The sequence below is a fragment of the Polypterus senegalus genome, chromosome 9 (assembly GCF_016835505.1).
Source record: "Polypterus senegalus isolate Bchr_013 chromosome 9, ASM1683550v1, whole genome shotgun sequence".
Classification (NCBI taxonomy): domain Eukaryota; kingdom Metazoa; phylum Chordata; class Cladistia; order Polypteriformes; family Polypteridae; genus Polypterus; species Polypterus senegalus.
The window spans coordinates 61,941-88,458 of record NC_053162.1 but is presented as its reverse complement, the minus strand read 5'-3'; the positions used below and the strand labels follow the sequence as shown (position 1 = coordinate 88,458).

The 26,518-nt window shown below is 53.6% G+C and overlaps 1 protein-coding gene across 1 annotated transcript in view; it reads right to left on the bottom strand.

The window, feature by feature from the left end:
* LOC120535028 (disabled homolog 2-interacting protein-like) overlaps positions 1 to 26,518 on the bottom strand; it is a 107,276-nt gene that overhangs the window by 58,008 nt on the left and 22,750 nt on the right. The window contains 2 exon segments of the mRNA XM_039762528.1: positions 16,882 to 17,008; positions 17,560 to 17,681. Of these exon segments, the coding sequence (XP_039618462.1) occupies positions 16,882 to 17,008; positions 17,560 to 17,681 (249 nt within the window).

The following is a 26,518-nucleotide window of genomic DNA, read 5'->3' as shown; positions in this document are numbered from 1 at the left end:
ACTCACCAGCCTGCAGAGAGCCCACTACATAACTATGGCTCTGCCATCCTGAATGGAGTGGGGACATCTGTGCCCCTCATGTGTACTTGCCCGACTCAGCTCACCTTTAGCTCTCATCACAATGGGGCATTCAGGACTAAAAACCTGGGGGCAGCTGGGGATGCAAGCTGTGCCAAGGCAGGTCCTGCCTTTGAACCCCAGTGAGCTAGCAGATGGACGCCGTGGCATCCTTAGGGCAAAGGGGACACATGAAAATACAATGGAAATGCTGGCTGAAATGGGTGCCATACCCACAGAGGCCACATGTGTGACAAACTAATAGTGCCAGCGTGTGGCCACAGTGAGCTAGTGTGTGCCCAAGTGCCAGTGTGTGCTTCACATGATGCCATTCACTTCAGTGACATCATTGCCACACAACTAAGTGCGCTTTGCCAGAAGGCGGCATGAGCCAGAGGACCCCTGCATGTTTGATCCAAAGGAAGAGGGTCATTAAAAGCCATCCAGAGCCCCCCGTTCACAGGCCCCTCCAAGTTAAAGACAGCTGAAGCCAGGGGCGAAGTCGGGACACACTGACCGCTAGTTTGTGACCAGCCCTTGAATGACCGCATCACATGACAAGCCCCAAGACACCCTCTGCAGCAGGGCAGGGGTCCCAAGACTCAAACCAGGGTGGGTGGGACAAAAAGGTCGAAGAGCTTTTCAAGTATGTAACTGCTGAACATTTCATATAGCGCCTTTCCAAAGCATTTCACTTCCAATAATCCACTTAAGGGCCGCACTGAGCAGACCAAAGTCCTTATGGCCCACATGGACGCCACCCTGAGGTCACCCACAGATTGACCACAGATTTGGGACGCTATGTCAGTGTATGTTCACTTGGGGTGGCACGAGTCGCTCGATCAGACTTGACCGCTTCAGGGGCAGAGGTGGCAGTGATCATTTGGGGGTCCGCCTTCATAGCCAAAGGGTGCCCAGTGGCTCAGCAGAGAGCTGTGATAAAGTAACCAGCAGTGTGCATGCCATGGGCACCGCAATCACATCTCTGCGTGACCTCAAGTTCACAATCTGGGGTGCCAGTCAGGTGTTTGGCCCCTTATTGGAAGTGTGTGACATGACACACAAGGGGATGCCACTCCCCTTGGCAGTCATGACCCTCGGTCCCACTCTAGCCCATTTGGTAGTGACAGCAGGACCTGAGAGCCACCTGGGCAGACAAGGCGAGCCACTGCAGTACTTGGGGGGGTCTCAGCACCAGTGAAGGACCATCCACCAGGGCAAAGTACATGCCAGCCTGGCGTGCAGAAGCGTCTTCTCCAGGTGCGCACAGGCCCTCGCACACACGCTCACGCAGCGTCACACACACACACGTCCTCACCCCTGTTCGCCGGCCTGCTCCGACTCCTCGACCGACTCCGTTGCCTCTGCAGACGCGACCTGCCCAGCAGCCTGTAATAGTATGAGGGTCTCGCCGTCTTCCTGCCACTTCCTGCCATGCCGTGTCCCAGTGCTCGGCAGCAACAAGTGTCCTGGCGCTACTCCGTCCAATGGGCAGGGCACACACGAGGCTGGTAGCTTCACAGGGGTCTCGACGTCTCCATGGTGGGCTTTGGAGGTGCCCACTGGCGTCCGCTCCCAGGGTGCCCCTCTCTGCTCTCTTCCAGAGATAAGCTAGGAGAGTTGGGAGCAGGAGGCACTCGGTGAGGAGCTGCTGCTGGAACAAAAACTTGGGCTGGCACAAAAAGCTGGCACGGAGTTCCTGCAGGAATGGGAGGGAAGATCCCAAGTAGGTGCTCTGCTTGGCGCCACCTGCTGTTCTTGTCTTGCATCAGCAGAATCAATACAAACGGCATCCATCTGTAAGTACGTGTGAAGGCAGGCGCTATATGAGGCTCATAATTCATGCCAGCCCGTGGAGCCTGTTAAGGACGCCTGCCCTCCATCTTTGGGAGCCACAGAGTCCACTTCGGGGTCACAGCATGCAGGCCCCAATCACACACACACACCAGAGCTCCGAATCAATGACATCTGCACGCCGCTCAGCTTCAAGTGAACCCCAAGAAGATACGGGCACAGGAGAACATTCAAGGTAACCAGGACCTCCTCCTTCTGCCACCTCCTCTGTGTCACGGTCATTCTCTCCACTGGGCTTTGAACCCAAGTCCCTAAGGAGGTGGCTCCCTCAGCTATCCAGCATTTGCCACTTGGGCCAAGTCGATGTGGCAGGGATGACCTGCTGGAAATCGAGCATGTGCCGCCACACCTATCTCACTGTGCCATGATGCCGCACATCACCATGCTAAGAAATAAACCCAGTAAGAACCGCAGGCCATCGTCTCAATGCCAATTCCAGACGGTCCATGCCTGGCCTTCCTGCAGCTCGGGCACTGGAGGCGAGTAAACCAGCTGGACAGCAGACGGCTAGCTGGAGGGGAGGAGTTGGGGACAGAGGGGCTTTGTGACGCAGCAGACAGCCAGCTGTTATTTTATAGTGCCTTGCAGTCCGTGACAGTCCCAGTGGGAAATCTACATCAAATCTGAACAGAAGGAGCCAACAAGTCCAAACCCACATATGCCAGGGGCAACGAGAGCCATGGCGGACACCAGCATGTCCCCTTGTCACTTGACCACTAAGAGGAGTTCACCACAAAAGGCGCTATATAAAGAAACTACTGAATGAATGAAGCAGCAATGCCGAGGACTACAAGGGAGCACTGGGAAACAACTGGGGGACAGCGACAGCAGACCACCACGAGATGTTTAACTGCTGCCAGCTACGAAGGCCACTGACACACATGTAACCATGGAAACAGGCCAGCAATTCATACCTCAATCCTGAGGAGGGCGCCACCATGAAGTCCTCCGTTTGTATGGCATCATCATCATCGTCTTGGCTTTTTGACGATGGCGCCACCTGTATAATGACACTAATCTCTGTGCCGTTTCATGCTGCCCCCTGCTGTTCACAGGATGGATGGACGGACCGCAGCGCTGCTGGACCGTCAGAATTGGTTCTAAATGTGTGTCTTTGCTGCCACCTAGTGGAATTTTGAGTAACTGCAGCCACTCAGGCTAATCCAGGTCACGATGCCCCACATCACCCACACCACATGCACCAGCCAGAGCTGTGTGCCATCATCTTAATGCCAACTTCACACGGTCCATGCCAAGCCGTCCTGCAGCCCGGGCTCTGGAGGAACAGTCAAGCGGGGCGAGTCTAACAGCTGGAGGAGTCTGAGGGGACTGAGGGGCACAGGAGACAGCCAGCTGTTGTCTTATAGTGCCTTGCAGTCCGTGACTGTCCGAGTTGGGAATCTGCTCCTTTGTGCCACACACTTACACAGGTCCAAACCCAGTCAGTGCCCCCCGCTGGAACTCAGCAATATGCACAAGAGCAGAGCTGCTAATGGATGGGCTGGCCAATCTGTCAATGTGCCACTGGGAAAACGAGGGCAGCCATGGCAAGTGAAAAGAGCCCACCGGAGGCCAACCCCATGTCAGCATCACAAAAATGTGACATCTGGAGGACTTGGTGACGAAAGGACAAGTTGGCTACCTGAACATCACACTGCCATGCTGATGGGTCAGAAGCTCATTACGATGCCAGCACAGCCTTATTGCCAGGGTCCCAGGTCTCAGGCGATCAGGAACTGTCACACGCGTGCTGGTCACTGTGAGCCCCCTAGTGGCTAAGGCCCGAGACTAACTGAGTGACGTCACCCGCTCAAGCTGTGCCTCGGGGGAATGCTGTGAACTGAAAGGCGCTATATTAAAATTCAGGCCGCACCACCAAGTCACAGCACCCATTGGTGCTCATGTCGTGGGCATGCTGAATGAAGATGCTACACCTGACAAGTACCCTGATGTGGAGTTTACAATGGAAAGGCGCTATATAAACTGAAAAGGGCATTGTATTCCCCCAACACTGCCTGCTTGTGTCACCCCCAGCCAGTGCCAAGTCTATACAAATGCCACTTAAAGGCACATCAGAAGAACATAAGAGGAGGCCACCCTACCCACATGAGCCACTCGTTGTCACGGTTTCTGCTTCACCTCCGTCCCCTGCCACTTTGTCCCTTCCTGGCTTCAGCCCTCGATGTATGCCCGGTCATTTTGCTGTTTGCTTTCTCCTTCCTTAAGTGCTCACTGCGTAAAGGCGCTATATAAACTCATAAACAAGCTCCTCCAAGTGACCTTTACCACAGGAAGGCGCTATATAAACGGAGACACTTGAGAGTGAGAGGTTGTCCCATATTGTATGCCCAGTGGCACGAGCTCGCTATTAACCCTCAATGTCCCGGCTGAAACCTCGCACATCTTACTGGCACCGTCACAGTGCCACCTTTTGGCACAGCACTCTTCTCGTATTGGCACCACTGAATGCTCAGAACTACACCATGTAGTCCTGACCCAAGCAGAAGGGGCCGACGAGTCCAAACCCACGTATGACGGGGCACCGAGAGCCAAAAGGCGCTATATAAAGTAACGACTGAATGAATGACTGAAGCAGCAATGCCACAGACTACACAGGAGCACTGGGGGACAGTTGGGGGACAGATAAAGCCAAGCACCACCAGGTGTGTGACTGCTGCCAAGTGCAAAGGCCACCGATTCAGTGACACACAAATTCATGGAAAGAGGTGAGCAAATCATACCTCGATCCTGTGGAGGGCGCCGCCATGAAGACAAAGTCCTCCGATCATCATCGTCTTGGCTTTTTGACCATGGAACCACACGGCCAGAATCGGCTCCAAACGTGTGTCTTTGCTGCCATCTAGTGGTACTTTAAGTAAATGTGGCCACTCGGGCTTAGCCACATTCTTATGTATGAGGAACGTTGGTCTGTGAAAGGCGCTACATTAGTCCAGCACTGGTAACGTAAGCCAGTACGATGACCAGAACATGGCGCCATGACACCTGCTTCTGCCATCTCGACTATGGCGCACACCAGTACGACGGTCTCATCTTGATACTGGCTAAGCAATGCAACAGGGGTGACAAAAAAAATACAAACTGACTCCATGATGTGGGACACCAGCGTCACTCCGAGTGCCAGCGCCCTCCATCAAAAACTTTGAACCTTTGAAATCTTAATCTTAATCCCAGTGTCCCTGGTGAGAAGACTTTGTTAATTCGGGACAGCTGGTGTGATGCTGAGTTTTATGCCAGGGGCCACATTCTCGGCCATTATGGTGGTCACCAAGCCACTTGTCCTCCAGTGAATGGCTTTGAGTGGACGGCCACCAGAGTACGATCTCAGGGGCATCTTCTGAGAAAGGCGCCATATTAGAATGAACTGTGCATCACTCAGGGGTTCATGTCATAGGATGTGACTTGCCAGCTGTGCCAACAGGCCGGGTCGCTATGCCAACCACTGACAAAAGGCAGGATTAGGGCTCAACTTTAAGAAGGCTGGCTGTGACAAAGGCAGAGGACAGTGTCAGGCAAGCCGAACACAAGCTCTAACGGTGGAGGGCCATGTGGGCAGTGCCCTGCTCCAGGTGCCAGCTGGTGACAGCTGAGGCTTCAACTGGCGTCAGGTAGTTCACTAGCCTCTGATGCACACACCTGCCAGTGCCCCTCCCAAGGCCCACCTTCATTTGCTTTGTCCCTTTTGAATAACAAATCAAGGACTGCCATGCAAATGAAAGGTGTAAGAAGGGAGTCGAGGCCCAGGCACTGCCACACAGACTACATATGCCAAAGTAGAGCAATCGAACCATTTCAGAGCACAATCATCAGTAAGGCTATATTTGAGGTGCCCTGTGATGTGCCCACACAAATAAAACAGGAGGCGGTGGGCACTTCTTACGGGATGTATGTGTGAGAGCTGAAAGAGCCAAGCTCAGTGCCACAGTCCAGATGCATGTGTTTGCACCACTTGACCCATGGGACGGGATGTGGGCATTGGCACTATTACTGGCCTAACAGACACTGAGCGATATGCCATACGTAGACCTTCATATTAATTGCATTGGCACCTGTTGATGGCAAGATTTCCACAGGCCTGTGGTCACTAGGAGGTCACTGCCTGGTAGCCTGGAGTCTAATAGAAGGACCTGAGCAGGGGGCAATTGGCCACCCACACTGGATAACACTGGCATGAGGAGGGGACAGGAATAGTTGGCAAGGGTCTGGGCTAACAAAACATCATGAGTGTGATGCCACCATCTTCACAGCTCCATTTGTGGAAATGATTCAAATAAACTTGTGGCAATGTGACAGAATCGACTCGCAGCATGGCACTCCTATGAAGGGCCACTCTGTAGTGAAGAACACTGGCGAGTCCTACAATGTGTGGCCAAGAACAGAGAAGTCAGCAGAGTTGGCACATAAGACACCACTGGAGCTGACTGGGGTCAACTGGGACCACAGTTCACCACTTCAGCTCATTGGCATTTGGGTGAGGAGGGGACTGGCATAAGACATGTAGTTCAAGTAAGGTGTAGTGCAGTCTCACTGAGGTGGGCCCTCAAGACTCGGATGCTTAATGCCCTCCATCATTGACCATGCTTGGGGTCACCTTTGATGCCCGTTAGCCTATGAAGTGACCTCCCAAAAGAGGCCTGGACATGGCGTGGCCAACTGACTCAACGATCCACTTGTGCATTTTGGTTCGGCTGTCTAGACAATGGGAAGGCATCACCCATCTGCCCTGCTGCAGCCCGCCAACTGGCATATGTGATGGCCATGTCAGTCTATAATGAGATAGCTGTCACCAACTCCACGGAGTTCCTAGCCTGCCAACCGATGTAGCACCTAAGAGTGCTCAGGGCCTCACTGCCCAGGCTTTCTACTTATGGAGACAAGTCGCATTCCGGAATCAAGCAGGTACCCAGGCCGCCCGCCACTGGGCCCTTGAGAACATTCAGGTGGCATCACACAGTTTGGTGACTTGGCATTAACTTTAAAGGTGCAGGGCAAGGGGCTCGTGGAGGGGAGCAGCGAGCTGGGCAGTGAACAGTACGACCTTTGAACTGCTGATTTATTAATATGACAGCATCCGAGTGAGCCATCGTGACCTGGCATTGAGGTGCCCACTAAGTGCCCACTTGTCACTGGGGAGACGTCCACCGGCCGAGATCCATAGCCTCTTTGCCGCACATCCCACCATCTCCACCTTAAAGATGGCGGACCACCCAACTGACTTTGCTTCATCTATGGCGTTGTGAAAAAGTATTTGCCCCCTTCCTGATTATCTCTGCTTTTGCTAATTCTACACACTTAACTGTTTCTGAGTTTTTAAATGACCACCTCAGGTGGTTCACAAACGCCAGTGAAGAAGTAATTGACCTCTAAGTTAAAAAATCAACCAATGAAGCAAAGACTTGACAGAGACGAGCTGCCAGCGGCTCTGAACCCAAACGTCACTTCATTGGACCTTTCCAGCAGCGAAAAGGTGGCCTAAAGGTGACAACAAGCAGCCCACCATGTCCTAATCGAAAGGACCCTAACCCTAAGCCCAGGAGGAAATCTGTCAGTTATCAAGCAATTCGCTAAAATGCCGGGACTGCAGCAAACCACAGTGGCAGCCATCATCTCGCAGTGCCCAGGAGTGGCCATCCCATCAAAACGACTCCAATCACGTGCAGAAAACGTACCCAGGAAGTCAAGAAAGAACGAGACCATCATCTAAGGGGCCGCAGTCCCCTCAGGTCAGCAGTGCTGTAACTGACCACTGGCCAGAATGACCACAGGAAGTCCATAAAGTTCTGCTTAACTCGAGCACTGAGGTCAGCACTGGAGAGTCAACAGCAACCAGGGGTGCCAGCGGCAGCGATCCGAGGGGGTCCAGTGCCCTGCTATGGCATCCCATCAAATCAGACGAGGCAGCTTAAGAAACTCAAGCAGTGGAAGTAGGGGACCACCCCATTTTCTGCCACTTACTTGAGGACGAGCCCCCTCATGCCAGCCCAGTTTGGTATAGTGTAAATATTTACTTTGCCTGTTTTGATTTATAAGCCATCGGATTAAACTTGTAAATGATGCCCGCTCGCCTAATTATTCCACAGAAATATGAATTATTGAAGCTCACTCCAAATAATCCCCTGTGATAAATATTTCACGCTGCCGCCGCCATATGTACTCGATGCTATGGAGGGCCTTTAATTTTTAATCAAAACCTCCTTCTCCCACGATAAGCTGCCCACGTGCCCACCATGTACCCATGCACGTTTTGCGACGGCATTTTGAAAGGGTGGCACCACACCTAGCTGGTCATTCTAGCAGCGTCACGTGTCATTTGGCCTGAAACGTCTGCCATGTGCCACTTTTCCTTCTGCCACCTCATGCCACTCTGCCTGTGCTTGAACCCACCTTCTCATTCCAGCTCTTCTGGCAGAAGTGGGTGGCTCCAGTCGTTCAGTGACCAAAGGGGCAGAAAGTACAAAGTGGCAACAACTTGGCACCTAGCCATTTTCATTTTGAACTGGGCAGAGCCAATTACGGGGGCTTCAGGGTATTATGTGGGCACATCTGACATCAGGGCATCTCAAATTCATGACTTAGCTGTCCTGGCACTGCCCAAGTCTTTCACCATATCGACTCCACACAGGTGGACGGTGCAAATGAAACTCTTTGGGTGATCTGGCGTATGCACCAGTTTGCGGGCACAGTGCCAATGTACTACGGCATCCACCACACAACAACGTCGAGTGGAGTTCAATGAACGGGGCATCAGGTAAATCAACCTGTGGGGGGCGCAGTGGAGATCGGGCCGTACGCACTGGTGGGTGCGCCATTTAAAAAAAAGCAACTAACTCTTGGCATGTCAGTGGGGTCTGGTCAGCTGCCCTAGAAGAATGCCTGGTAATGTGAGGTGGGCACCCAACACAGCATCAGTGTCATAAGGCCGGTGGAACGCGTGCCCTCCAGCACAACCACCCCAGCGTGCGAGCGTCTGCATCAGTCCAACAGTCATCCTCAAAATGACAGTGGCACTCATCCTGGCAACCCAGTAGAGACTTGGGGTCCCACAGGCTGTGGCACCTCCTAAGTCTGACATCACTGTCTTGAACCCACTTAATGCAGTTCAGGGTCAAGTAGGGCCATTGCCTATCTTGGCAGAGGAGGGCACAAGGCAGGAAACATCTCTGGACACAGTGCCAGCTCATTGCAGGGCCCAGTCATGCCTATACTGGGCCAACTTGAAGTCACCAGTTCGCCAAGCTGGCAGCCAGAATACCTGGAGGAAAAGCCTAAGGCGACACGACAAGAACAGGCAGCGTCCACACTGAGGTCAGGGGGAGCAGTGGGACAGCAGACCCTCGAGGCCCCCCCAATTCAAACGCTGCCATTCCCTGCTCTTCCTCCCTCGTCACACTCGCACTACTTACTCCTTTAGGGACACACAGAGTGACTTAGAAATCTGCAGTCCAGCCTTGCTGGGTGGTGAGGGCACACAGGTGCCCACGTCGTGTAAAAAGAGAGTGGGCAGGCTTCCACTCCTCACGATGCACAGGGTACTCCGGGATGCCCACAGCGTGAGCCGCGATGTGGGAGGCCTTACCTGCAGTAGGCGGAGCTATATAGTGCCTTTCCTCTCTTCTACCTCATGGGGGGCTTCAGTTCGCTGGCTCAGCCCAACGTCCCGTGCAGTTCGACTTTCCAACTCTGGCACAGACTCCAAACAAAGCCGGGCACCACGTGACCTCTGACCCCTCAGGTCGCCGGCAGCACAAAACCGAAGACGCCGGAGTTTCACAAACAACAGCAAGTGGCTGTGAAGGGAAGCTGAGCCTCCAAAGTAAAGGAGAGCCGCCTGGCGCGCTGCCCGAGCCGCGCTTCCTTACCCGGGCCTCACACAGGTGTCCTCCTGGCCTCCCCGGGGTTCTCCATTGCGCTCAAACGGGTCCCACTGCCGTCTGGAGGTCCGCGCTTCAGCAGAGCACCCGACGCCAAGCGGGCAGACACAGGCAACGTGCTTCCCTCTCTCTCGCTCACTCCAGCTCTACTCCCAGCTCCGGCCCCCGCGGGCAGCCGAATTCCTCACCGACCAGCAGCCAATCCGAGGGAGGCACTCGGAGCGCCGTCTGAAAGGCCTGGCCTCTTCCCAGCCTCTGGAACTCATTCCAGCTGCGACAGTGCAAGATGAATGACTGCAGACAAAGACGAGAGGAACAAACGACGTCGCCGTGGTGAATGAGCCTGGCAGGGAGAGTCGGAAAGTCCGAAAAAAGGCCAGAAGTCTCCCGAGTGGGGGCACCGCCACAGGGAAGGCCACCGAGCAGCAGGCTATGACACGCGCAAAGTTAGCAGCAGTTAGCAGTGGACAATTCTCGGCTGACCTTTGTACAAGCCGCATGCGGGCACGTGGTGCTCTCGTGGGCCCTCGCCAGCATTCCCCGAATCCAGACTTACAGTCACATCACTGCTCGCCATCCTTTCTGTACCCGGACTGGCAGAGAACGTAGTGCTGGGCCAAGCTAAGAAGCAGCCAACTTCACTCATAAGGCCATGCCAATGTGTGCCATCCATTACAGGGCACACCCCAAACCCTACAGCCAATGAGAAGTCAAGTAGCGGGCAAGGCAAAGCACCATGTTTACTTTATATATTGCACCCTCTGCAGCTGAGCAGGAACGGGTGCCAGTCATGTCTGACCACTAGGGGGCCCTACTAAAGGCCGAGTGCCCACTCATGCCCAAATCTGAGGCCCAGCACTTGGATCCAGCAGTGTGCCTCCTCCACTTAAACATCTACGTGACCCATTAGCATCTCTTCAGTGGGCACCTTTGGGGTAACCGTTTCTGGAGTCGTGTCCAAGTCTCAGCCAACGTATTCCTACTGGACAGACACACAATGAGGACTTCAGCTGCTGCTGTGCCCCCTCACCAGGTGGACTCCATCACTGCCAGAAAAGGAGTCCCTGCTCGCCACCCTCGGGGCTGTTTTAGTGAGATGTTAGTTTATAGCGCCAGGCACATAGGGCCTTGAATTGGCTAAGGCAGCTGACTCACAGGTCCAGAGTCCTGGGTTCAAATCTCTGCCCACATATGCTCCACGTGGTGTCATGTGACAGTGAGGCTGAAAGACGCCTTTACGTGAGATGGTGAGCCTTCGGATCGACTGGCATCCCACCCAGGGTCGCTTCCTGCCCTGTGCCCAGTGCGTCACATGACCGACCCTACAACTGGAACTTGAAGGGTCTGAGAACGAGATGAGAAAAACAGAGCAAGTATCAAACTGGTGCCACTGGCAGCCAGCAGAGGGCACTTATAATTCAAGCACTGAGGGAGGGTATAAAAGTGAATTAGCGGACCAGGGCATACTGGCCCATTCTGGTTTGGGCAGAACAGGGCGCTCAAATGTCGGTGAACTGCCCGGGTGGACCATCGAGACTCGTTAAGAGGATGGGCTGCTCTGGGACTTAAAAAGTGAAGCATGCATGCCAGCCTCCCAGTTTCACATGATGCCCACCTCCCTGCCCCCCTAAACCCACAAGCATGCGTGAGACTGAAGCCCCAGCTCAGACTGAAAGGCACTATATTTGCTCAAAACAATGCCACACAATTTGCAAGCATTGCCTCCTGGTGCCCAAAGCCACCATCTGAGTCCACAGTGCAAACACCCATTGTGTAACCTGGTGCCACCCTTCACCCTGTGGAGAAAATGATGAAAAGGACTGGCATACCATGTCACATGTGCCAGTGTACCAGCGCCACATGGGCTACCTCTCACTCCTAAGGTAAAGTAGCCATAATGGGGACCAGCCCAGTGTCCCACATATAGAGAACAAGGTTGAGCACAAGGATGGCACCGGGTCACCCTATTAGACTTGTGCACTATAAGGTCATCAAAAGGCCACCAGAACCCCCCCCTCCTGATCCTGGCTGGGCTGGCAAACGTCCAAAGGCTGCCCACTCCTCAGCCAACCTGTAGTCCTTTAATGACGCTTGACACGTGGAAGTATGGTGACGATCCTCACCAGACGGAGATGTAACAAGGACACTCAGCAGAGGGCTGTGGCAGTGACCGGGCAGCTGGCATGCCAGGAGAGATGCCAGCTCCATGTGAGTGTGTCACCATCCAGCCTTACACTATCTTGAATCGATCCCCAAACTTCTTATGTTCACGATGTCACTAAAGGCATGGGGCCAGGACCTCCTTGATGCCCGGTGCTCACATTGCGTGGCAGTCTAAAGGCTAACCCGGCCTCATTGCCTGCGGGCACCCAACTAGTGGCTTAACCACGCCGTTCAGTACCCCTGGTGTCCCCAAGGCGCTCCACTCGGCATCACAGGCTCGGCTCTGAAGAATGTGATAATCGCATCCTTCGCATCAAGGCCATAATTACGGAGTGAAAATAGAAATGCAGTCCTGGCACTCAGCAGAGGACCGGCCATGTCGACCTGCGGCCCACTTACCATGGCACCCAGTTAAATATGTCACCCCCATCTGATTGGCAACGCCACAAACAGGAGGCGAGAGAGCGCCCCCTATCTGCTAGCCTCCGCGGCGTTTATAGCGCCTTTCACAAGTCAATCCAAGTCAAATCCCAGCCCTCCAAACGGCCAAAAGCAAAGCCGCCGGGCGCGCTGATTTCCGCGAAGAGAGACGTCGGCGGCCCGAAGTTCTGAGCAAACAAGGAGAGAAAACGGCGAAGAACGGCGAGCCGCCCACTCAGCCCCTCCCCGGTAGGGACGGCGGCTCTCTTACCCGGCGCCTTCTCAGGCTCGTTTGCGTCCATGACGAGACGCTTAGGGCGCGCGGCTCCATGCGCTGAGTGGCAGCCGCGCGACTCCTCCGGTGGTCCGGGGCGATCCGTGCATCGCAGCCGCTTCTTGTTGTCCTCGTGCCGCTCGCTCGGCCCGCCGGCCCTTTTTCTTTTCTCTTTTTTTTTTTTTTTTGGCTGTTCCTCACTCGTTACAGTCACTCGGTCTCTTTACGCGCTCCCGTTGAGCTCCGCATGCCAGCCTTCTCTTCGAGCACAGATCCAAAAGTCCCGTGTCGGCAGGGCTGACTGGCACCCGGACTGCTGCGTGTCGTCATGTGCTTCGAGTCTTTGGCATCCCACTGGTAGGCGAACTCGCAGGAGTCGACCGTCACCGATCGGGGCGGCGAGTTAAAGAAAAAAAAATGGGGGCGTGTCGGACGCCAGAGCATGTGACCCGGCGCCCCGGACACGAGCGACCCCAAATCCGGCCGTCGTCCTCCGAGCCGCGGGCGTTATACTCGATCTTATGACCAGTTCTAAAACGAACTGAGACGTTTCGTTTGCTTTCACGATTACTCCGTTATCCAATGCGACTGGCAAAATCGGGGCACGGTGCCAGGGATTCAAAGGGGGCGCGGGTAGGTAAATGACTTTAGAGGGGGGTATAGTGATTTGGGAACTCTTTAGGCGTCACGCCACACCGCCCACTGAGAATGCCCCTCAGACTCATGCCTGTTTAGTGTGTGCCAGTTTATTGCTTTAAGGACAGCCAGCTCTACAATTCCATCTAAGTGCATACAATCGAGAAATCCGCGAATCACCCTGGGCACAAGGATCCAGAGCTGGAGCAGACCCCGGACGGGACGCCTCTCGGTGGGATCTCTGAGTGCGTAGAGAACCCAAGAAACAAAGGTGGGTTTCGTCCACCTCTGAAGTGCCATGGGAGCCATCGCCACGTCTGGCACAGCACAAGCGCATGTACCATCAGGACAGGCAGAGAGGTGGGTAGAGGGTCTGCCAGTATCAATCATCGGCGGAAATGTTGAGCCAGCCACGTCACCAGTCAGCGTGTGGCACTTTCACGTCTAACGGGAGACTTTAAAGCAACGAAACAGCGCGTGACGTCGGCCGGTATGCTCCGCGATTGCTGGGCACGAAATCACGTGAAAACAGTGGCGATAGGGTGGCACTGAGCGGGCACAGGTGGCACAACCTGGTGTCTTTTACTGCCAACAACTCGCAATACAAGGGGAAGGGGCGTGGGGTCTGCAGCCGATAAAGGACATAAATAACGGACACGGCGTGTCTGGGGGCATTTTGCCGGAGTAAGCGAACGTCCCCACATGGATTAAATATGATACAGCGCCTAACACATCTGTCCGTGGGTCAGTCATAAAGTGCATTTCACATCTAATATAGTGCCTTTCATATCAGTTATATAGCGCCTTTGACATGTGTCTGCCATTCCTACCTATCAGAGACTGCATTTCATACTAACCTGTCATATAGCGCCTTTCCATTCTGTCTGTCTGTCTGTCTGCAATATGGCGCCTTTACCGTGGCTCGCAGTCAGCATCGCTCCGCCATATAGTGCCTTTCACATCTAGCTGCTGGATTTGCTGAACATCTGTGTCTGCTCGTCTGTTACGTGGTGCGTATCCGCTCACCTTGTGCCTCCATTCATGTCACTCTGTCGTTGAGTGCCCTGCATGTCTATGCATCTACAATATGGTGCCTTTATATCCATCAGTTACACAGTTCCGTTCAAATCTATCTGAGCATCTAATATAGTGCCTTTCATCCATGGATCAATTGATCTGTTTTTGTCTGTGTGTTTGTCTATTATATAATGCCTTTCTGATTGATCAAGATCTCATATAGTGCCTTTCACATCTATTATAGCCCTTTTCTGATATATGCCACCCTTCCCTATCTACCAATTTCTGTCTCTATTGTATTGTATTGTCTCTTATGTATCTATCAAGCTGTGGTGGGCTGGCGCTCTGCTGGGGGTTTGTTTCCTGCCTTGCGCCCCCTGTGTTGGCTGGGATTGGCTCCAGCAGACCCCCGTGGCCCTGTAGTTAGGATATAGCAGGTTGGATAATGGATGGATGGGTATCTATCCAGCTGTTCATCCATCTGTCACACACCCATCTATGTAGTGCCTTACCTATCTATCTAACTATTATATAGTGCCTTTCATGTCTCTCAATCTCTTATATAGTGCCTTTCACTATCTCTCTATCCCAGAGTGCTTTTCACATTTGTCTGCCCTCCATATCTTATTCTGCACTTCCTGCTCATCACATCTTCTATATAGCGCCGTTCACTATCTATCTATTATATAGTGCCTTTGCTATGTACCTGGCTGTGTATTATATAGCGCCTTTCCTTTTCTATTGCCATCCCACATGTTTTAGCTTGAGGGGACACCTGTGGCAGCTCAGGAGAATCGAGAACAATAGGCCAGTCCTTCAGGGACACGCATCAGGGCCCAATGTGACAGTTCAGTGACGTTCTGCCTTTTCTCACCTGTCGCCGGTGGCAGTGCACCCTCACCAAGGCGCTATATCAAATAAAGGAGGCGTCAAGGACTTGCACTGTCACCCCTTGTGACTCACAAGCCGCACCGTCAAGCCCAGCATGCCACAGCTGTGAGTGTGAAGCTGACAAGAGCGCCACCCGGAGGAGGAGGCCGGGCCCTGCGCCCTTAACAGGCAGGCAGCTTTCCTTCGACGGATTTGCACTCCTACTGCATGCGTCCCCTTCGCTGTGTGTGAGTCTGGGGGGCTTTCTGTCATCCAAGTGATGTCCCAGAAGCAGAGCAGAGAGGTGGTGTGAATCTGACCAGAGCCCAACTTCACTTGTCGACTGGCGCTGATCCACGGCTGTATCCTGGCTTGTGCCCAGTGCCACCGGGGCAGGGTCACGATGACCTTGAATTGGACAGATGTGGCCGAGCCTTTGGCACCAAGTGAGCCCATACAACCTCGGGCAGAGCTCTCCTCCACACTCTTCCAGTCTGCGCAGTGAGGACGTTAAATGCCATCCACAGTAGGGTCCTAGTTTGTGGGGCGCCCCCTGTGTGCCTGTCAGCCCTGGCCAGAGGTAAGGTGGGATCAACAGGTGGACGGGGCGCCCGATTAAACAAAATAAAGGAAACAAAAGAAAACCTCTGGGAGCTCCGGGCTCGGCCGATGGGCTGAAGGTGGAGAAACGCAAAGTAACTCCATGCCAGTCTGGGAGGGACAAGAGTGACACAGCAAAAGGCCACTTAGTGAGTGTGACGGTCAGGAGGGTGGGTCAGTGACTGAGCTGAGGTGCTGGACACCCGAGGCCATCTCCCAGCACCGAGCCCAGGCTGAAGAGAACAAGCGAGTCACCATCACGTATGAATGGTGGCCAAGTGTCCCCGCTGGCATGACAGAGCTGACCGCCCACCAAACTGGCACACCCTGGAATCACCTACATCATGTGACGATCACAATGGCACTCTAAGCACTTCATGGGGGTGACACACACGTGAGGACAGTGGCCAGCCAGCCAAGGTGGCACAGTCACCTGCCCCTCTGGACAGTGCCACACACTGAGAGAATATGTGCAGTCCAAAGGGCTCTCCTTGGCCTTGCACAAGTGACATCAATGCCATGTGGGTAACCTGACCCACAAGGGTGCCACCTCCACACGGAGGCCACCATCTGCTGTCCCCGTCACCTCCCTTAAGGGGGCTTGATCGTCACAACATGTCTCCATCATGGGTTGGCACTGGGCCGTCGTTACCCTTCTGACACTAGGCAGGTGGTCTTTTTGGACGAGTTTAATGTCCCTCGCTGAGCGTCCAGCCAACACATCCTCTCAGGTAAGGCCCACCCGCACTTGCTGACCCGCTGGGGGGCCGGTGTGTGTCAGCCCCCTCCCACTAAATTAAGAAGAAGAACTTTATGTCTGGAGCAGCTTATCATACACTGGCACACGACTGACTTCAGCTGCTTATTCAAGCAAAACAAAGCAATGCCACCGCTGAGTGGGTCACTGTCACTAACTCATGCTGTGGTCACTTACACCAAATACAATCAAACCACATGCAAGTCCTACAGGATCGGCTTCAAAAAGGTCCTGACGGGCAGACCACCACAGCAGAAGGGACGCCCGCCCTGGCATTACATGAAGCCCAATTACCTCCTCACAATGGCATCACCCCCTCGCCCACTGGGCTTTTCAGTACTCACTGTTGTCTCCCGATGGCTCTGCCTGGCATTCGGGCGCCTGGCTGTCCGCAGGGACGCTGATGGTCCGGCGCAGCAACCTCGCCTTGCATGTGTCGGCGCGCCGCTCCTGAAGCAGCAGGGGGTGAATCTGCAGGCAGAAGAGTGACAAGACGTGAGTGGCAAATGGCAGCTGGCATCGGGAGGATCACACAGACGCTCTGACTGCGGGTATTTGCCAACTTGACGTCGGGCAGTGCCGCCCACAACGAGGGACTGGGAGAACGATGATGACAGGGCGCTGCTCACTTGGGGTCCTTCGTCACACGTCACGCAAGCGGGGCCTCGTCACAAGAAGCACAGCCAGCCTTCCAGGGTGGGCCCGTGAAGATGTCACGACATGGCGCTACTGGCTGGCGACTACGACACACCCTGAAAGTGAGGGCAGGCTGGTCACGGTCCGAGTACTCAACAGCGGCCAGCGGTGGTCTTCTATCTGACATCCATGGAGGTGGTGTCCACTGTCGATGGCCCGGGCTTCATGCGTTGTCATCAGTCACCTCCCACAGCGACTGCTGCCACAGCCTCCACCCAAGCACCCCTGAACCACTTTATAGCGCCTTACATACACCAAAGAAAACGTGCAAATGGATAAAAAAAAAACAGAACGACCGGCACAAGTCGCCGCGCCCGCTCACGTACCTCCTCTTTGTCAAGCAGCACCAGCTGGCCGTCCGTCACAATGCAGAACTTGGGGGTCCACACCGTGCGCTCACTAAACGGATGGCCGCATGAAATCCAGTGGGTGGGCGGCCCCTTCATGTCTGAAAAGAGAGAATAAAAAACAGAGAGGCTGACCGGGGGGCCAACATGTCACATTTGTGTCACGGCGGCCAACTTTGGCTCTCGGTCACTTTTGCTCATCATGGTGGCCTGCCATCTGTTTCTGCCGTAGCAGAGGGCATCTCCTGGCCGCAGGCCACCGACCTCCAGGGGACAGTGGGCTCTGCTCCCTGAAGCTGGCAGACTGGACATCCTGGCGTGTCACCCATCCATGATGATGGCTCTCTTTAAAGGTGACATTTACAGGAAATGCCAGGAGGACCGATGCCTTGTCGGTCACCCAACCCACACTTCTGACCAGCGTGCCCTAAAAACTGCCCATGCCAGGCAGACTAAAGTCAGGGGCAGTTGGACCCACAATGATCTGCTAAAGCAGCGTAAGGCACACAAGCGTTTCATTTTATAGCGCCTTTCACACACACACACAGACACATGCAGTCTCCGAGCACAAAGCAGAGTCCCAGTGTTTATAGCACCTTCCAGCCTGCCAGGCTGACGACATCTGAGGTTGGTAACAAACGTCACATCTAGGTCAGCCTGGCATCGCCCACACAAAGCACCTTTCTTTACCTGTGCCACTCGATCTCCTTCAAGGCTCGGTGGTGGAGAGCGGTCCGATTCTGAAGACGAGGCGCACAGTTCGACAGCCCGCTCGACAGCCCGCTTGTCCCTGGCACGGCCCTCCGATCACTGATTCAGCTTTCGGCACCAAAGAAAATCGTCAAAGGAGCTGCGGAGTCGGCAGCCCTCACAGCACATGTGACTCCAGCTGGCTGCTCAGCTGCCATCCTTGGCGCCCTCTGTCACCGAGGCCATCTATGGATGCACAGCCACTGTACGTGTGGCACACTCCTCCTCCTCTTGTTCAGGCCGTGTGCCCACCGCTGTATCTGGGACTGGAATGGGACCCAAACACCAAACTGGAGTTCATTCACAGTTACCAGTTTAGGTAACCCAGGGAGCTTAGAATGCAGCCCGAGTCCCTGGGGCAGCGTGGCACAGGCATCTTTAAATGACTTGTGGCACACCAGGCCATCCTCGGTACCAAGTGACAGGGTGCCTGGGGTGAGACGAGCTTCTTGACAGCAGACGTTAAACAAAGGTGGTGAGGCAGAGCCAACTGAGGGGCACATTTTGACTGCCTAGTGGGCAATAGGAAGGGAGCCCACAAATATGCTGGAGTCTGTGTTGGCACAGTGATGGGTACCTGATGGACTGCACTGAGCGCAGCCTCATGCCATCTCATGAAAAGAAGCGGGTCAGCAATTGGGAACAAGGCACCACTCGACCAGGAGACGAGATAAGGGGCACCACAAGGGCATTTTGTGAAGAAGATGAAGGACACAAGCAGAGAACAGATGAGGCTAGTGGGGCTCATGACAGCCAAAGATGGCCATAAGTCACGGTGACACAAAAGGGCACAGAATTCAGCCATCTGAATAACTTAGGAGGCCACAGCAACAATTCAACACCGAGGACACCACTGGTGACAGTCAGCTGCCAGTCCCTACCTTGGCACCCCACCAAGTTCTGCAAGACTCGACTCTCCCACATAAGTCCATCTGGCCAGCTGCTCATAGACATTAGTGGGGTCAGCATAATGGCCAGTGGCGAGTGCCCGTCCTGCTGAGAGGTGGTACCCCCGTCTGGGCCCATGGATTACAAAGGTCCTGAAGAGCCACTGGGGTCCTCAAACAACACCAAGCACCTCGTAATATGAAATGAGCATACTGTAAACACTGACGGGTCTCAGCAAAGGCTGCTGCCGCTTGGCACTGATCTCAAAGTCTTGGCACGAGCAGCCTTACCCGCAGGGTGAAAAGGGCGACATGCTGGCAACTGTAGCTCCGTCCGTCTGCCCAGCTTATATGCTCAGCATCCCTCATCATGGGCAGGGGACTCCCAGAGGTGATGTCCATCCAACCATTTGAAAGGGCACACTGGGCACATGGCAGGGACACACCACGAACCGAGTGCCAGCACATCACTGGCAGCGGAATTCTGTGGGAAAAGCCAGACAAGCGTAAGGATGATTTTCAGACCACACACTGGGCATGGCACTGGGAGGCAGCAGAGCAACCCACTGAGTCACCTTGCCAGCCACCACTGGCGTCTACTGCTATGCCAGGGTGGAATTCAGCAGGTCCAAAAACTCCCTTGAATGTCACCATCGGTGGGTGTTCACAAAGTAGGTTATATAGCGCCTTGACGTGTGGAGGTCCTGCTGCATCTTTATAACACACTGGTGACGCCTCAGCTGGAGTCCTGGGGGCAGTTTGGGTCTCCAGAAAGACAAAGCAGCACAAGAGAGGGTCCAGAGAAGAGCAAGTGGGCTGACTACGGGGGCTATGGGGGGGGATTTATGAAACAAGAGCCTTTACAGCGATGAAGAAGAGACCTGAGTTTCAAATGATGAAGGCCATCAGTCCAGTGGGACGAGACGGCGACTTAAAAATGAGGTCATCAAGGACATGGGGGTTGGGGGGGCACATCCTCAAACTTGGTAAGGAAAAGGATGAGTGGCCAGGTAACGTGGTGGGCAGGACGACTTCAGGGACCCTCAGGACTCGACTTGATGTATTTTTGAAGATTGAAGTGGACCAGACTGGCGCACTTTGGTGGGCTGAATGGCCTCTTCTGATCCAGACTGATCTCGTGCCCCACAAGTCTGCTCCTGGCATGTCCATTTCATCATTGCCCTCACTCAGTGGGGTGACTTTGTCGCTTTGGTGCCATCGACGAGGCTTGTGCTTCCAGCTCAGTCTGCTGTCTGTCAAGCTGAAGGCCAATTCCCGTAACCCTGGACAGGAAGGGGCACCCCTGTCACACAGCAGTGCCAAGGAGGCCATTGATGTCAGAGGAACGGGATGAGCCTCGAGAGATTCTAAAGTCCAAAAGTGAAATGTGCTGGTAGAACAAGAGGGCATTAAACATGGCGCCAGTGGCTGTGTCCCCTCGATGGCACTGAGGGAATCAGAAGTATCAAGGAATTCTTGAGATGAAATTCACAAATGGTGACAGCTAAAAACATTCAAGTCAGTCAGCCTGACCTAAAGGGGGCACCCTGCAGACCTCACTGAACTGGCCAGGTCTTCAAAAGGTGGCTGGAGAAACAATCAAGATGATGCCGGCCAGGGATTGGTGACGAGAGGTGATGACCACTGACAGGGGCTCCACAAGTCATGAGCTTTGTTAAAAGTTCAATAATCTGGGGGGTCACCCTTCACATCGGACGTTCATCCTAAGGATTTCTTAACGAGGTCGCACCTCCAGGGTATCTAAAGTGAGGAGCCCCTCGAAGGGTCAGACGCTTTCCAGTCCGGTGGAGCCCAACTTAGGGGTTACTGGTGTTTAGGGAGATTTTCAGAAGGAGGCTTTGTGAGCAACTGGAGAGAAGAAGCTCCAGGTGTTTGGGGGGTTGAGTATGGAAAGTGGCGTCCAGAGGGGGTCAGTGCTGAGCCTTTGTAGTAAACCTAAACCAGCTGATAAGACAAGAAGGAACACACTGGTCAGGCGTGACAATGACAACCAAAAGGTGGAACGTGATAGGGGGGCCTGGGCAGCAAACAGGAGGGGACACACATAGAAAGATGAAATGTCAGCTCTGACTGCACAATAGGAGGTCCGGGGTGAGGGTGGGCATCCAGGCAGTGACCACAGCAGGTAATATGTTTGGTGATATAGTGCCTTGCTGAGCTAAATGGCCCTCCTAATGTTGGCAGTATCTGTAAAGCTGCGCTCAGCCCATGGAGGTGGTCCATAAAACACTCCGAAGGTCTGTGGATTTTCGAGAGAACCTCATTTGTCCCCAAGGGGGAAATTTGACTTTTTACAGAAGCTCTTTAGATGAATCAATCGATAAATCAATCGACATACACACAGTTTAGTCTGAACACACAGCACAACGACTATAAAGCAAGGAAAGAACACTTGTAACTTGGCAGTGCCAGTAAGGCGCTATATGGACGTATTGCCTCTCATTATTAAGGACCCCCAGTTGTGTTGTCTGAGAGTCCTCAGTGTTGGTGTGTCAGAGAGAGGATGTGCAGCGTTGTTCATAATGGCGCTCAGTTCTGTTTTAATTCCCTCCTCCACTACAACCTCCAGGGGGTCCAGAGTGTGTCCCATAACCGAGCCTGCCCTTTAATTTGGTGCTCCTCTCTTGAAGTGATGTCACCAATCCAGCACAACCCACTGGCTGTCACAGAGTTATGGAAGGTGTGAAGGACGTCACTTCCCTCAATAAAGGACCACGAAGAGCCTGCTCTGCCCTTTCTTATAATATATTGTTCCTCTGTGTTATGAGACCAGTCCAAGCCGTCGTTAATATGGACCCCCAAGTACTCGTATGATTGGACCACTTCACTCCTTGACTAGTGACCGGACGTAGAGGCTCTTTGGGGAGGTCAAAGTCAGTAAGCAGGTCTTTGGTTTTGCAGATGTTCAGATGTTCCTCCTCGACTCCTCTGCTCTGTCACGTCCCCCTGATTGGCAGACCCCGTAAGTACAGAATCACCCGAGAACGTGTACCGAGTGAAGCAGACAGGCCTGTTCCTCCCCGACTGGTCGCCCCTCATCCGTTTTCTCCTGTGGTCTCGGTGACAGGCGCGCCATCAAACATTAATGATGACAATGCTGCCATGCCACATCAGTAGCCATTGATCTTCTCACAGGTTCAACAGTTTATGACAGGCCTGAGATCCACTCATATATAGTGCCCTTATATCCTGCCAGTTGAGATGTGACAACAGGTGACACGGCCTACAGCAGGCTGACACCTGCCTGCCTGTGTGACATAAAAGAGAGACAAAGGCGACAGAGGCCTTCATTCCAAATCAACTGGAGAAAGAAAGAACGTGAATAAACAACTCCGGAAAAGCGGGCCGGGCTGAAGGATCAGCAGTGCAGCACAGCCGACGTCACCGAGCGTCACGGCTTTGTGTCACTGAATGTGTGCCACTCGGCAGACGCTCAGCGAGAACAAAACGACTTCTCTGTAATGACAGCCTGGCGTCAAAGCCGGCATCTCGCCCGCCATTCATCCCTCGTAATTACAACGCGCCGCCGGTTTGCCTCCCACATTCCTTGAATGGTAGATGACAGCAGCACGGAGCCAAGTGGGCAACTCAGCCGGGCACCTGGTAAAGAAAGCAGAGATGGCTGGGCACTTGGAATCTGTGGCTGAGGGTGGGCACCCCATGAGCTTCTTCATGTGCCCCACACTCGATTAGGGTGCCCTGAAAAAGGATGGATGAAAAAGCACCAAAGTGGGCCATGGAACACGTTTTGCTCCCTCAGGTCCTGATGTCACCCTACAGGGTCAAAAAACTGGCAGCCCCAGGAACAACACCAGAGTGCGGCCTGGATGGGATGTGAGCCCATTACAAATCACAAAGCCCTGGCACACACATGGGCACACAGACATCACACGCAGAGGTAGTGCCCAGGCTCTGGAGCCATGAGACCATTGTGCCAATTGGCTGCCTGTTTACAGTGATGGCATAATCAAGCAAGCAAGAGACACAAGTGGCATTAAAGCCCCCCAACGCCAGGTGGTCCTCTGGAGAGGCGGACATTACGGATAAGGCAGCAATCACTGACTGACCCAAGGTTTAGCCACATACGGGCTTGAGTGTGCCCCGGGGTGTTCAGGGCGGGCTCCTGTCCTGTATTGTCCCCTCGGCCTTTGGCTTCTGCTCCCTAATGCACTGCTAGGAATCAAAAGTGGAGCGGAAACTAAGCTCAGGCTACAGGGGTGTCATTAAAAATAAACAGCAAACTTACTGCTCCCCGGGCACAAACAAATGCCACGGGCGATGCCCATTTTCATGTGGATGTCCAGAGCATCAGAGACTTTGAGATGGCTGACCCTGACTAATTCCAGAAAGAGCAACATAAGGAGCCTTGGCAGCTGTGCCAACATGCCAACATGAGATGATCACGAAGTAGTGAGTTCATGCCAATACCAACGGTGGTTGGGTCATGCCAGTGTTTAGCATCTTCATCTGGCGCACTTTAAGGGGGGAGGCCAGCGCCAATAAGGTCAATTAGGTAAAGGGGGAGCCGATGTCCAGGATGCTCTTCTGCACCAGGAGGTCTCTGCTCTAAGCTTACCTGGATGCCAGGGCAGTGATTCAGAGACTGGCACGTCTAGTACATTACTGCCTAAGGCATCACACGTTTAGTTCTCCATTAAAAGTATGAAAGGCCCAAATCAACCATGCCAATCAAAGATGGCAAATGGGATTTCTGAGAGAAAAGAATCACCCATCGAGTGATGGAGACTGAAGCCCACCACGAGGAAGCTGAGATCAGGAGCACCCCACACATCTGCCTATGCCTGAGCAGCATGTCCTACTCAGTGGTGATGCCAACCCTCACCCTCTGACCATACGCTGGCCGTAGCCTTCAGAACGCACCTCTTGGCATCGTCCTGGAGGGTTTTCACTGAGGTGCCCTGGCCAGCTGGCACAACTCTCCACGCGCTCTTCAAAGATCTGCGGCACAACCCCATGCCACTCTGCTAATATAGTGCCTTACTCTCGACTTGACATTACCTTCTCCTTTTCTGATTTGTAAAGCACCTGGCACTGCCAGGTAAGAGAAGGCCGATCAGTGACAGGATGTGAAGTTGCCTTGAGTAACCGAGACGCGGCCCCGTCGGCGCAGGGGGTCCGACAGACTGGCACTGCAGCTGATTGAGAAGAGGAGAAGTGAGGAGAAGTGAGGCCTGGGGCGTCCAATGCGCCGCCTGTCAAGTCAACAGCACCAGGAATGTTAACATCCATCACAGCAGATGTCGCGTTGCATAACTGGGAAAAAATGCAAAGAAAAAAACTAATGAGAAAGAAAGTGAAAGCGAAACGCAAAAATAGCGAGAGGCGCATTGGAATTTGCTTTGCCACTTTTAATGAATGCGGCGACAAATGGGTATGAATCAGTGAGGCCTCAGCAGACGCCGAGCAACTTGACAAGGCGTGGGCCGAGATGAGGATGAGGATGGTGGCGGGACACTGAAGACAGCTCAATGACAGGAGGCCATCGGTGGTCTCCGCACACACTGCCTGTGCCCCTAAGCCATCCTTCTGGGGTCTTGACAATTCCTGCCTTTTTACTTCTTCAGTTAGCTTCAGGGATTTCCCTCCGTTTTTTATCAACGGTTATTTGGGTGACTGGTACGATAAAGTCAAGACCCCGATGAGGTAACGGCCCTCCGGCGCACTAACAGCTCAAGCGGACGGCCGATTCAGGGGTCATTGGTTTAGAGCGGTGGGCCTCCGGCTGTTACTTTGCTGCTGTCTCACCATTACGTTTACTGGGATTACTGGTGCCAGCGTCAAGTGTCCAAAGGGGGCGCAGCGTCACCAAGTTCGCGAGCAGGAGGAGATCTGGGGAGACATTTTGACTTTGTGTGGATCCGTGACCGGACGTGAAGTTGCCTTGAGGACCCGAGATGCGTCTTCCCCGGCACAGGGGGTCCGGCGCTTACTGTCACTGCAGCCCAGTGAGGAGAGGAGATGAGAAGTGAGGCCCGGGCCGTCCCGCTTTCTCCGCTTCACTAGACGTGTTTCAGGTCTTTTTGAAATTCTCTCTCTAATTAACAAATCAACTCACTCACAAGGGGCTTATTGACGCTTTCACGGGAGCTTTCTGCATGTTGCCTCACGGTTTCCATGTTGTCTGTCTGTAACCCGAGGTTTGCTGTACCCGCTTTCAGCACTTGGTGTTTCCTTGATGTGCGCTGATCGGATTGGCTGAAGCAGAGGGTTGAACGAGGAAGGGCGCCCTTACTTTTTCACACCTCCCTTCTATTCCTCCTCACCTGCTGATCTTACACGGTCGGCCTCCCGCTGGCTCTCCGGAGGAGGTGGCCATCACCCGGGAGGTCACAATGGACTGCAATCGCGACTTCTCAGTCTCTGCTGCCTCCCGCCGACGTCACCCTAACCATTCGGAGCTCGATGTGTTGACGGGACGTGTGCCACGCTGTGCACTGGTTTACCAGCATCAGTGACTAAACCAACAAAGTGATGGGCGTCAGATCGGCTGCAGCCCCTCACTATCCGGTGCCGGGACCCCATTTCAAAAGTGACTTTCCCACAGAGGTTCTTAAAGGGGCACAAGCAGAGGTGGGCAGATTTGCCAAAAAATGACTCAAGTAAGAGTAAAAAGTATTTGGTGAAGTACTGAGTAACTGTTTGATCACAATACAATGTTATAATAAGACAGACAAAAATAAAGAATAAATGAGTCAAAATAAACAACATGTTTACAAAATAAAGATGCACAAATAAACAAACAGCAAGTTCCAAATCTCAGGTTTTTGACGACAAAGCTTTGGAAGCCAATGCCTACGGCAGGTGACATGTATGTTCCTACAGTGACGTCATATCCCGTACACTGACAGTATAATTATAAGAATTAATAATCCTTTGCATTTATAATACAGCATATGCACTTTGCGGTGTAGCGGGTCCATAAAGCCGTGTCCGTCTCCGTGGGCGCGATGGCACGACTGCGGGGAGTTAATGAGGTAGTTGCGGGTGCGATCGTTCTCAATTGCTTCATTGGCTTCACGGGTCGGCACAAAAAAAGAAGGGGAATCAAAGAAAAGGAGAAAAGACATGAAAGGCCACCTGGAGGGAGGAAGCAGTGCGCGCTGGGGTCCCGTGAAAGAGCGTCAGCTGTGGCACTCTAGGGGCTAGGTCACCCCACTGAACATTCGGGTGGAGTGTGGCGAGCAAGGCAGGTGCCCCCCCTAGGCTTCCGAGGTGCGACCACGTGAGTGCGAAGGAAGAAGGGAGGAGAGCCGACCTCG